This window comes from Hirsutella rhossiliensis (genome assembly GCF_020360975.1).
Source record: "Hirsutella rhossiliensis strain HR02 chromosome Unknown scaffold00006, whole genome shotgun sequence".
Classification (NCBI taxonomy): Eukaryota; Fungi; Ascomycota; class Sordariomycetes; order Hypocreales; family Ophiocordycipitaceae; genus Hirsutella; species Hirsutella rhossiliensis.
Genome location: NW_025408672.1, coordinates 3,626,124 through 3,638,538, shown reverse-complemented (window position 1 = coordinate 3,638,538; position 12,415 = coordinate 3,626,124). Strand labels below are relative to the sequence as shown.

General features: G+C 57.1%; 1 protein-coding gene across 1 annotated transcript; it reads right to left on the bottom strand.

Moving 5' to 3' along the window:
* Positions 1 to 7,142: 7,142 nt before the first annotated feature.
* On the bottom strand, positions 7,143 to 10,338 carry HRG_06693 (piwi domain-containing protein; the record flags this gene model as incomplete). Its single annotated transcript, XM_044865164.1, has 5 exons — positions 7,143 to 7,790; positions 7,853 to 8,832; positions 8,887 to 9,019; positions 9,077 to 10,085; positions 10,145 to 10,338. 5 exons carry the CDS (start codon positions 10,336 to 10,338, stop codon positions 7,143 to 7,145), a joined length of 2,964 nt encoding a protein of 987 aa, XP_044720104.1.
* Positions 10,339 to 12,415: the final 2,077 nt, after the last annotated feature.

The following is a 12,415-nucleotide window of genomic DNA, read 5'->3' as shown; positions in this document are numbered from 1 at the left end:
GGGTTCGTAGGTGCGCAAGGTCAGGAGGCTGGCCATACCAAGCTTCGTACGGTGTCTTTCCAATTGGTGAACTAGGGGATCGATTCCTGAGATAGACAACTGATCGTAAGAGGATAGGCCAGTGCTTAGATGGGACGTCTTCATCGTCTAGGCTAGCAAGGACTGCTGTGAGACGTTCGAGAATAACTCCATTTAGCCTTTCCGCAATGCCGTTTTGTTCGTGTTGCTCAGTTGCTGTTGTGGATAGCGCAATCCCACGGTCCTTGCAGAAGGCTTGCACCTCAGCAGATATATTTTCTCCAGCCTTATCGACGTGAAGGTTATAACAACGCCGTTCCGGTCGCTCTGAAGTGTCTAAGACGGACTTGAGGCAGCCGAGAAGATCAGAGCGATGTTTGATTGGGAATACCCAAGCGAATTGAGTGAAATCATCTGTGAAAACTGCCCAGTATCGTTCTCCGCCGTATCCTTCAATGTGGAAAGGCCCTGAAATGTCGGCGTGCACATATTCAAGTGGTCTTGTGCCCTTGTGAATCTTCCCCTTATGTGGAACTTGTTTAAGACGGCCTAGTGCACAGCCTTTGCATAAGCAGGTCCTCTGAATAGGCTTGATCCCTGTGGACATATCCATAAGCTGTTTGATGCCCTGCTCAGAGAGGTGTGCGAGCCTGCCGTGCCAGATTTGGAGTGTCGGATCTGAAATCGAATAGGCTGCACAAGCAGCAGATAGAAGGGTTGAATTCCGATTCTGGTCCAGGAAGTATAGACCGTTTTGCTGTATTGCAGTCATACGGAGTTTCTTCCCTGACCAGGCTGCTGCAGAACTGGCACAAAATTCGACTTTTATACCGTCTGAAGTAAGCTGTGAGATGCTGATTGTTGACGCCAGCTTCTGGGTTCCAGAGGGCATCTTTGAGGAGTGCAAAACTGTGTTTTCCGTTCACAAAGGTAGGAACTTTGTAGGTCCCGGTCGCCTTTGGGTGGGTGATCTGGCCTCCGACACCAAGGATCCCGTCTCCAAAATAAGACCTTAGGCTCACAAAGTTTTCTTTAGACGCGAAAGTGTGTTGTGAGGTGCCTGAGTCGAAGATGTGGGTTTTGAGAGTTTCTCAAGTGTCCTTTGTATTTTAGAAACAGGTGTGGCTGCAAGACTTGTTTGGGCGAAGAAGGCGCCAATTTCAGACTCTGCTGGAATTCCAGCGATTTCCGACTGGTCGGCTGGTCAATCCCTTGTTTCGGTTACGGTTCGGAGGGAAGCCACAGGTAAATCTTCCTTCTGGCTATCCTGACAGTGAGAAGACAGCTCAGGGGTCCTTTGGCGGTCGTTGATTCTAGGCCGTTTTGGTCGAAGTTCTGGGTGTAGGTTCCAGCACCTGTCTTCACTATGGCCCGGTCTTTTGCAGTGGCAACACTTTTCTCGGTCGTCTCGGCGTCTCTTCGTTGCTAGGAGAGCCACTTTAGCCTGCTCCTCTGCCTTCTGATTCTTCTCGAAATGTTGCGCTTCTCGAATTGTTGTAGGGACTAGTTATATGCACAACAGGTTACGCTATGTGCACAGCAAAAAGTGGAGTGGTGTGGCGTAGGGACTAGTTATATGCACAACAGGTTACGCTATGTGCACAGCAAAAAGTGGAGTGGTGTGGCTTGGTGGCGCAGGAGCGCCGATACCGCAAATTTGAACTGGCCCAAGGGCTCTTCCACCTCTGCGAAGTACGTATCGCATCTTAGTGCGATTTTTGCCCTCAAAACACCACGTGTTGCAACCGGCGTCGCTTCCACCGCCAGTATTATGGAGTCGGTTTATTACCGCGAATTCGATACCAAAGAGGCTGCCCAAGCTGCCTGTCACGCCGTCGCCAAGGCCCAAGGCTTCGCCTTAGTCATACGATCGGGGAGGGCCAGCGCCTGCTATATGACTTGCTCAAAGGCAGGCGAGTATCGCGATAACACTGACCCGGGCGCCCACAAGACGAAAAGCCGGCCTAATCAGTCTACGCAGAGGTCAGGATGCCCCTTCCGCCTAACCGTTAAGAAGCGCCGTACTAGTGGCGCCTGGACCCCAGTGCCGTCTCCCTCCTCACGCGACCACGACCACCCTTTACGCCTGCTGTCACGCACAGTGGTTATCGCGCAGAGCTCATCGCCGAGCATCACGGTCATATCGTTGGCCTCTATAATACTGGTCTCAAGCCGTTCCAAATTGCTACCCACCTGCGCGGCCTAGCCCTCATCAAGAACCCCGACCTTAAGTTCATAACGGGGCAGCATATCCGCAACGCTATTGCTGCCTACCGCGTCAGGGAGCTCGCTGGCCGCACGCCCCTTCAATTCCTCTACGATCAGCTCAAGGACTTATCCCTCGGCTTCTTCTTCCGCGATACACGCGACCAGGAAGGGCGGCTGACCGGCCTCTTCATCGCACCGCGCACCGGCATTGAGCTTTGGCGGCGTTTTCCAAATATTCTCCTTTTGGATTGCACGTACAAGACCAATAGGTTCAAGATGCCTCTTCTCAATACGTGTGGATCAACCTCAGAAAAGAAGACCTTCTCTGTAGCCTCTGTCTTCCTTAGCGGAGAGGCAGAGCCGCAATACCGCTGGGCGCTGCAATGCCTACTTGACCTAGCAGCAGAGGAAGGCATTCCATTGCCTCGGGTCATAGTCACTGACCGTGAGCTTGCCCTCATGAATGCCCTTGTTTCCTTCTCAGAGCTTGCCCTCATGAATGCCCTTGTTTCCTTCTCAGAGCTTGCACCAGTAATTCACTTATTATGCCGCTGGCATATCAACAAGAACGTTCTTGCCCAAAGCAAGCAGTACTTTCCTAAGGCAACAAAGGACGGCAACCGCGTTATCCGTGCCCCTACATTCACGGCCTTCCTGAAAGAGTGGAACGAGCTCATCAACGCGCCTGATGAAGCTACATACGATATACGACTTCAGGCGTTCACGGCTCCAGACCATCACCCAAAGGCGGCAGTGGATTATGCGGTAAATACATGGCTCAAGCTCTGGAAGGATAAAATTGTGTTATATTGCGTTGACCGTCACCGTCATCTTGGCCATACGACGACCTCTATCGTTGAGGGCATGCATGCCACGATGAAGAAGTTCCTATGGTCGTCGACAGGTGATTTGACCTCCGTTTTGCAGCGTTTCCAAGCCTTCTGGGAGCATCAGTCAGACGAGATCCTCAATTTACAGCAGGCGGCTATACATAAGGTATCAACTTCTACCCTTCAGCCGATCTTTGCGAAAATCCGGCCAAATCTCTTCCTGGGCGGTACGGAAAATAGGGATCGAATTCCGTGCTGTGGGCAGAAACGTTGCTACAGATGACCGGGCACAGCAGCCGCCGCCTGGCAGTTGTGATCCTCTCCATCACTGTAGCTTTAAGTCCAGCCTTGGCTTGCCATGCCGTCACGATATCTTCAAGCGGCTCAAGGATGCCCGTGGCGCCGGCGTTGGTGCCCGTGGCGCTATTCCTTTCGAAATGACCGACGTTGACGAGTTCTGGCATCGCGAGCGGCAGCTTCGGGGCTCGAGCCCTAACGACGCTCCACTCGATCCACTACCCGTACGCGGTAAAGGCCGGCCAAAGGGCTCATCCAACCTCGAGAAAGGTGCCTGCAGCACAAGGCGTAAACCCTCTGCACATGAGATCGTTGAGAGGATCGAGCGTGCCGAGGCTATAAGGCCACCGCTGTCAACAGCGCCGGCGGCACTCACAAGCACGAAAAAACACGAGGCTGACAGCAAGGCTGGCGGCAAAGGCAGGGGCAGGGGCAGCAGCACCGCTGTTAACGCCGCCGATGTGACGAGGCAGGCGTTGGAATACATTTACGCTAATGGCGACTCATACGAGCCAGGCACAGAGATGCCACGGGCATATCAGCGGCACCGCACGCCTGACTCTGACAATGAGCTTGCCGGCGCAGGCGAGACGCAGGGCACAATTCACTGTTATCAGGCCACGCAGCAGGCTACGCAGTGGAATACGCAGCGGATTACGATGCCTTCAACCCATCGCGGTCACAAAGAAGAGGATACAGAGGATGAAGATGACCCCCTAGCCGATTTTGATATGATGGACGAGGAGATGGAGGAAGAGGAGTGTTTAAGGGAGGAATTACATAAGGAAGGCCTCTTATAGCTACCGTCATTGCCATCGCCTTTAATTGACGAAAGGACGCTCCGTACGACTCTAAGAATGTGCCTCTACTGTATGTATTGATGCATCTCGGCCAGCTTCAATTTGCCGCATCAACTTACAGCTGGCCTTGCTTGAGCGCGCCTTTAGGTCACGGTTGGGAATTTGCGGTATCGGCGCTCCTGCGCCACCAAGCCACACCACTCCACTTTTTGCTGTGCACATAGCGTAACCTGTTGTGCATATAACTAGTCCCTTGTTGTATCCCAAGAGACCCCAGGGGTCTTGACTTTCCCCTTCTTATCCATTTCTGGGATCAGTCGATGAGTCTGATAGAATGTGGTTCTGAAGGCTGAGAATTTGTCTCCTAATTCGATAAGAAACTTGTTGACGAGCTGCGGAGTATTGTAACCAAGGGTTGAATTAATCCCCAGTAGTTGATTGTTGGCTTCCTGAGCCTTGAGGCAAAGTTCATGACACCTTTGGGGATAACTCATGGTAGTTCCGATCCAGTTCCTGGTAGTTGGCACTCCCGGTGGGCTTGTAGTGTTCCTCAACGGTTTCTAGGACGTTGTGTAGCCGGTTGAATGGTTTCTCGTCTATCGGTTTGACGATCTCTCGAGCATTGAAGCCAAGGGTGGCACGTACGCAATTACATGCGTTATCCTGCTTCTTCCCACTTCTCAAGGGCATTGGCATACTCGCGTTCAGTGTCTGACTGCAACCTGAGGGGTGGCTCCTTGAGAGCGTTGAAGAGTCGGCCATAGTTGTGGGTGCTCAAGAAGTCTGTGATCTGTCTATGCCATTCGATATACTGATCTGGGGATTCAAGCTTAGTGATCTTCTGTAGTCCGGAAACAATGTTGTCCATCCTGAAGATGGTAAAGGGGCAGGGTAATTGGTAGAACTGTGGAGGATAAATCTGCCTTGTAATCGTGGGAGACTTGATTACGAATGAGTTGGTAGTTGTTCGAATATCCTCCTTTCTCTAATAATATGGCATCTTATGGCAGTGGAAAGCTCTCTTCTCCTTATTAGGGAGTTGTGTTCCTTTCTGTCGGAAGAGTGCCTCATTGTCCTCGAGGCAGACCGCTAGGCTGTGCGTGAGGCAGATCGCTGGGCTGTGCGTGAGGCAGACTCCTGGGCTGTGCGTTAGCGACGGAGATAAGCCGTAAGGCAGACCGCTGACGACAAAAGGACGAATCATTGATCTCGATCTCTGCGACAATGCATTAGTCGAAAATTAGCTCAAATGGCAACACTTAGCGTTTGAGAGCCAGTCCGGGCTCATAACCTGTCACAAGTAACTGGAAAGATGCCATGCATGTGAGGGTTATTTAGAGTCAAATTGGCCTTGACCACTGCCCAAGTCAAGGGCACAAAGGTCCCAGTTATATACACAAGAATGGTGCCCCTGTAGGTTGGGACGCCTCCTCGGCTGGGGCGGAATATCGCTTGACACGTCGCACGAGGGCGCCGCAGTTGACGTATGCCGCGAGTGCCGCGTCAGCTTTGACAGTGGACGGCTGCCCAAAGCCTGCTCGGTTAACAACATGGCCATCGGTTGTGAGCATCGGTGCCCCGAAGAGCTTGATGACCTCTCTCCCGTCGAAGATTGCCCTGCATGCGTCTTTTGGCTATATCACCAAGTTCACAGTCGACAACAAGACCCGTTCGGGAATCAGCTACCGCAAGCACGTGAAAGGACATATCGTCGTCTTTCCGAACAAGGTGGACGGTCTTGTGGCCACGGTTCTTCCTCATCCCTTACTGCATGCCATTGAGAATATCCACGTCTCCTGGAGCGGTTCGGGTAGCCTGGCTCCGGAGACGTCAGACACCTGCTTCAGGGGCGCAAATCTCGAGTGGCAGCTGCCCTGGCATGGCTGCAAAGGAACAACCCGCTTTACGAGGATATCGCAATCAACCAAGCAGAGATAGATGGCTGGCAGTATGCCAACGGCTCCAGTGTTCCGACCGTCATCATGGACCGCATGCAAAGAAAGGAACCGTCGACCGTTGAGAAGACACAAACGGACCACATAGTCCCGGACACTGATCGAGGCTTGGAGGAAAACAGCCCTAGAAGCATCGATGAACTCGTGAACTCGATCGATCCTACTTTCGTCGCTGAATCTTGCGATTTCGGCTGTACTCTGTCGACTGAGCAGACTCAACCCTCTCCTGGTGAGCCGCGACTCTTGTCCCCGGCTCGGCTGCCATCGGCCAGGAAGTTGACACTGTCTGTGAGATGTCTACGTCCGGCATGTTTCCTCTCGATGGACCGGCTGCCTCCGCGGAGTTCGATAAACTGTCGTTTCTGGCCGACATCGTCAACGCCAATCCGGATCGACATGGAAACTCTGTGCCGTGCGTTATGCAGGTCCAAGCTACGCGAGACCAGCCGATTGTCCGAGTAGAGCGTGGTGCGGATTTTGCAGACAACCTACACGAAGATTTCTTCCCTCGAACATTTCCGAAGCTTTTTCTGTGGGGAAAGGGCGGCCCGAAATCGAAGTGCAGCTCGAGTCACAGCCGACAAAGCGATGCTGCCGACCGTTATCCGAATCACTCTCTGAATTACTGGGCCAGATACGTATTGCAACGGCATGGAGGTCGATTTGCCACCCATCCTGTCTTTTGTTTCTTAGTATTCAACACCCTCCTTCGCTCCTCCAACCGCCGCCGAGTGGGCCGAGAAGCCCCTGGCTGACAAGGTCACGGTGAACGACGAGTATAAGAGGCGCCTGGGCATGGCGGGTGGAAGCACGGGCGAGGCGAGGCCCAAGATATAGAAGTCCTTCACGTGCAATTGCGCCATCATCGTGTCTATACATGACTGTGGCCGCCCACGGACAGACTGACAATTTCTCGTGTTCCGCCGAGCAGGCCACCCGATAACCGAGCCACTCCGGCATCCAAATCGACCACGTCTGCGTTGCCCCTACATATCCAGCAGCACCAGACACTCGGAATCCAAACCGCCCCCGGGCTAGATGTAGTACATGGAGTCCTGCAACGTCTCATGGACCTGGCGGCTCGCGGCGGGCGACACCTTGCCGGCGGTGGAGACGCTGTCAGCGTCGCTCGCATCGAAGATCTCGGGCCGGTGGGCGCGGGCGCGCTCGCACACAATGTCGGCGTAGTAGGCGGGCGGGCAAATGCTGACGGCCTTTGTGGCTCGGCCGTACAGGTAGCAGAGCTCGTGGGTGAGGCGCTCGAGCTCGTTGGCGGCTGTGGCCTTATACTTTTGGCGGAAGATCTCGTCGAGGATGACGGTGTAGTGGGCCGGGCGCGCGGTGCCCTTGAGGGCGTGGTGGGCCGTCAGGAAGAAGTCCCAGTAGCGGGCCTGGGTGACGCCGCGGTCGACGACGGTGCCGTTGCGGATGTTGCCCGAGTCGGACATGGCGTCGCTGCTGGTCGGGAAGAAGCGCGTCTGGTGGCGCTTGACCGAGACGACAATGGTCAGGCGCGGCGGCGACGCATTGGCCGGATACTTGGCGCGGCAGGCCTGGCGGATCGACGGCAGCTCCAGCTCGAGCACCTGCGAGAACTGGCCCTCGGACACGCCGTCGCGGAAGATGACGATGTTGTCGGGAAGGGCGCCCTGGTTGTGCTTCTGCCACAGCTCGAGGCGCGTCTTGAAGGCGTCGACGAGCTGCCCGCTCAGCATCTCTTGCTTGGACGGCTGCTCCACGACACGGCCGGCCATTGCGCCAGATCCTTGTCGATGCTGGCCACGAGCCCGACCAGGCTGGGCGCCTCGCGCGCGTCGCGGGCCGTCGTCATGTTGGTCGGGTGCGTCACATCGTAGCCGGCCACCATGGTCCTGCCCTCCTTGAGCAGGCCCACGTCCTCGCGGAGCCGGTGGTTGACGCCGCCGGCCTTGAGGTTGACCTTGAGGCCGACGTTGGCGTAGTACATGAAGTTGTTGGGCTTGAGCAGGTGCTTGGACGTGACGACGCTGGTGTGGATGCCAAAAGTGCAGTCGCTGAGGCTCTTGATCCTCGAGTACAGGCCCTGGCTGTCCTTTTCCGTCAGGACGAAGAAGACGTACTGGATCCGGTTGTTCTTGGCCCACGTGAAGAAGTTTTCGAGCCCGTCGCTCATGGCCCGGTCCCAGCTCGTAAACATCTTGCCGTCGCCCGGCACTAGGGGCGAGTCCTTGATGCGGATGCCCATGTTGCTGCCCAGGAACTTAGCAAAGTCCTTCATGGCCGGCACCTCGATGATGGGGCTGTCGCTCCGCTTCATGATGTTGAGAAAGGTCCAGCGCTCAATCATGGCCCCGGGCTTGACCACGCGCACGTTGCGCATGTTCCAGCTGCCGTTGAAGGGCGACACGTCGGACCGCTTCTGCTGGTTGTTGAGGTAGCTGATCATGGGCACGTTGAGCACCCGGCCTCGGACCGTGAGGAGGCCCTTGTCGACCGAGATGCCAAAGGGTTTGAGTCCGTTGTCGTCGAGCCCGAGCGTCTTGCGGCCATCGGCGCTGATGGACGTGGCGTTGGAGAAGGGCGAGCGGCATGCCACGTCCAGCATGGCTGTTGTCTCGTTCATGGTGAGCCGCGCCTTGACCGACTGGCCCGGCTGGATCTCGATGACCTCGGCAGGGAAGAGCGTCGGCTTGTCGGCGCGGCCCAGGTTGACCAGCGGGTAGTCCTTGAGGGTTTTCTTGTACTCTGCAGCCAAGGGTCAGTCGCCCATGTATCCCAAGAAATGGCAGCCAAACTCACTCATCTTGAAGTAGTCAAAGACGGAAATGTACTGGCCGCCGCCTTTGCCGTCGTTGAGGAAGAACTGCACCTGCTTGGGCCCCGGGTACTCGTAGTTGGGCGCAAACTTGAGTGGCTTGCCGTCGGAGGGCTTCTGGCGGGACAGCTCCGACTGGCTCACGATGGCGTGGATGGACTTTGTCCGGCGCACCGCCTCGCCCGTCGACAGCGTGATTTCGGCCCAGACGCGCGTCTTGGGCATGAACTTGGCAAAGGCCTTGATCTTCCTCATGGCCTGGTTGTCAAGCGCCTGCGTCGGCCGGATCTGGAAGCGGTCAAAGAGGTCGGCGAGCCTGCCGGCGGCGCGGAAGACGCCGTGGCTGACGTTTGCGTTGAGCAGAAGCCGGCCGGTGCCTAGGCGGGCCGACTGGAAGAAACCCCGGGCGGCGATGAGCTGGTGAAAGTCCTGGAACAGGTTGGTGGCGGCCTCGTCTTTGCCAAAGGGGAAGAAGCGGGCGCTGCCGACGGCCGAGATGTCGTGCAGCTTGGAGCGCGGGCCGTGGCCGAGAATGACGTTGAGGGCGTCGACGACGTCCGGGTACTTGGGGAAGAGGCCGTCGACGGGGCCCTCGCTCATGGTGCCGACGTACTTGAGCAGGGCGTCGAGGGGCGCCTCTGTCGGGCCGTGGATGGTGGCCTCGATGACGTCCCACTTGTCGCCGCTGGTCTCGACGGCCAGCCGGAACCGCACCGGGTTCTCGGCCAGCTTGAGCTTCTGGAGCGAGACGAGCTGGCTCTTGTACTCGGTGGCGAGCACGAGCGTCTTGTCGGCGGCCTTGAGGGTGGCGAGCAGCTCGCGGACGGCAAAGTAGAGCTTGCGGCCCTTGACCTCGCGGCTGGCGGCCTTGGACGACTTGGACGGCTCGCCCGACGACGTCTCGGAGCCGACCTGGACAAACTCAAAGGTGTACTTGTACAGCACCATGGGTTTGAAGGTGACGTTGAAGTAGTTGGACCACAGCGTGACGGGCTGGCCGCTTGTGCCAAAGGCCGGCCTCAGGGGAAACACGTCAGTGGACCGGGCCTGGAGGGGCGGCGCCTGGATGTTGGTCTTGGCCATCTGCGCCGCGAGGCCGGCGGCTGAGGATCTCTGCGTCTTGATGAGGCGGTCCTCGAGGGCCGTCACGGCAGCGTCGGGCTGCGGGAAAGATCCATTGACGCTGCGGGCCTTGTCAGCGGGCCGGGTGTCGAGCACGGCAGACGGGGGCAATATACACACCTATACGCCAGCTCGATCGTCGTGTCGCGCGGCCGGCCCCCACGACCACCGCGGAAGCCGCCTCCGCGACCGCCCCGGTCACCGCCGTCGCCGCGGCCGCCGCGATAGCCACCGCGTCCGCTCCGGTCCGAGAAGCCGCCGCGGCCGCGGGCAGAGGAGCCGCCGCCGCCCCGGTCTCCGCCGCGGTCTGACATCGCAACAGGCAAGTCTATCTCCAGGGACGTGTCAAAAAAAATTAACGCGGACCGGGCAAGGGATGTCGCGACAGGCCAGGGTCTTGCTCGGAGCACGGCAGCGGGGGGCTTACATGTTATTTATATATACGTGCACGCCGAGGCGGTGAGCAAGCAAGCAGCGCAGTCGCCGTTTGCGCGTGGCGGCAGAGGCCGTGAAGAGGAATGTGTGCGAGGCAGGCGCAGGCGCAGGGCAGGCCGTTTGCTGCCTGTGAGCAAGAGCACGGGCTCGCACGAAGTGAATGGCGAGATGGGCCGGTGCTGGGTGACGGGCGGCGGGCGGGGAGAGCGCCTTGCAAGAGCTGTGTCCCGTCCTTTATCCTCTTTAGCCAGGGCCTGTTCCCGCAGTCTTTGCACCTCGATGCGCCCGCTGTTCACGACACACTAGAGAACAGGGCCGGAGAGGATGCTGGCTGGCCTGGCATCGTCGTGGAGGAGGCGAAAAATGCAGACGAGACGAGGGTGAGGTGGTAGTTCAAACCGTCCCCGCTTTTTTGGTGGATGGATAGTCGCATAGCGTCGGCGGCTGATAAGTTACACTGGCGCCCGGGGCGCGCTTTCTGACTAAGCCTCAAAAGCGTGCCCCTATTGGCGTGTGCGAGACGCGGTCCACCAGCAATTGAGTCGCCAAACAGCCAAAGATGGCTGAGGCAAAATTTGTCGACGATGTCCTCCCACCGGAGGGCATATACCCGTTGGCGGGGCCTTCGGCAGCCAACTAAGGGGTAGGGGCCCCTTAGTTGGCACAAATGGTGTGGACAGCCCCAAAAGGTGTGGACATTTAAACACGTCCCCACTACCACGTCTAGCGCGTAATTAGTGTGTATTCTCACCAAAACGCGATCGCGCGTGGTGCTCAGGGAGAGCTCGACTGTCGTAATTACGCCATGACTAGCCTAGCCGCCGCAGACCGGGCGGCGAGGCTAGTTGTTGAATCTCACGATGCCCTCAAACAAGGACGACGCCGCAAGACGCGCGGGGCCCCCTCAAAGCCCGTCTCTGTGCGTCAGGCAGCGCGTATATTCAAGGTGCCAAGCTCAACGGTTCAGAAGGCCATACGGAGGTATCGTGGCGATGTAGGCCACACTGGTCGGCCGAGTGTTCTTTCTAACGAAGAAGATGACGCTCTCGTCGCATACGTTATCTGGCTCCAGAAAAGCGGCTTCCCAGCCAGCAAGCAGCAGGTCGAGACTGCCGCTCTTGAGCTCCTTCGTCGCCGCGATCCTAACCGCCAGCCACCATCAAAAAACTGGTATCCTCGCTGGAAGAATGACCACCCAGAGCTTCGGGTCACATATATTAAGGCTGTTGAGCGGTCGAGGAAGTCGTTTGAGGCAGGAAACGTTTATAACGTCGAGAACTTCTTCAAACGGCTCTCCGAGATCATCACCACCCACGGCATCGGGCCGTCAGAGGTCTGGAACGAAGACGAGTGCGGTATCCGCATTGGAATAGTCGGTGTCAGAGAACGCTTCCCCATCTTGTAGAGCTCGATGCCAATATACCGTACAGGGGCAGCCCCCGGCCACTCCATCACCAGAACGAATTAGAGACGAGCAGGCACATCCCGCTCCACCGCCCACGCAGCCAAAGAGCTCCTCCAAGAGACATAATCAACCGCCAGCCACGCCATCGCCGAAACGGCCTAGAGACGAGCAAGCACCCCCCACTCCGCCACCGACGCAGCCCAAGCGCTCCCCCAAAAGACCCCGGCCGATGCGAGAAACCGTTCAACTTCAACGAGACTCTGTCGAATCCGTACTGCATCACTACAACGCCACTTTCCGCGTCAAGGAGCAGGCATCATCGACAAGATCCTGGTGCAACGAAGTTCCAGTTGCCCTCCAGGTAGAGGCTGCTAAATCTTTCTACCAAGCGTTTACCGAGGAACGGACGTTGCCGGTTTCCCACTGCGTCTTCTGCTATAGGAAGACACCGCCATGCGAACTCGCCACCATGCAGTGGAGGGGTCGCTTGTCGCCTCCATGCTGCGGGTGACCAGGACTATCCAAGAGTGTGGCGCGTGCCTTCCGTCACA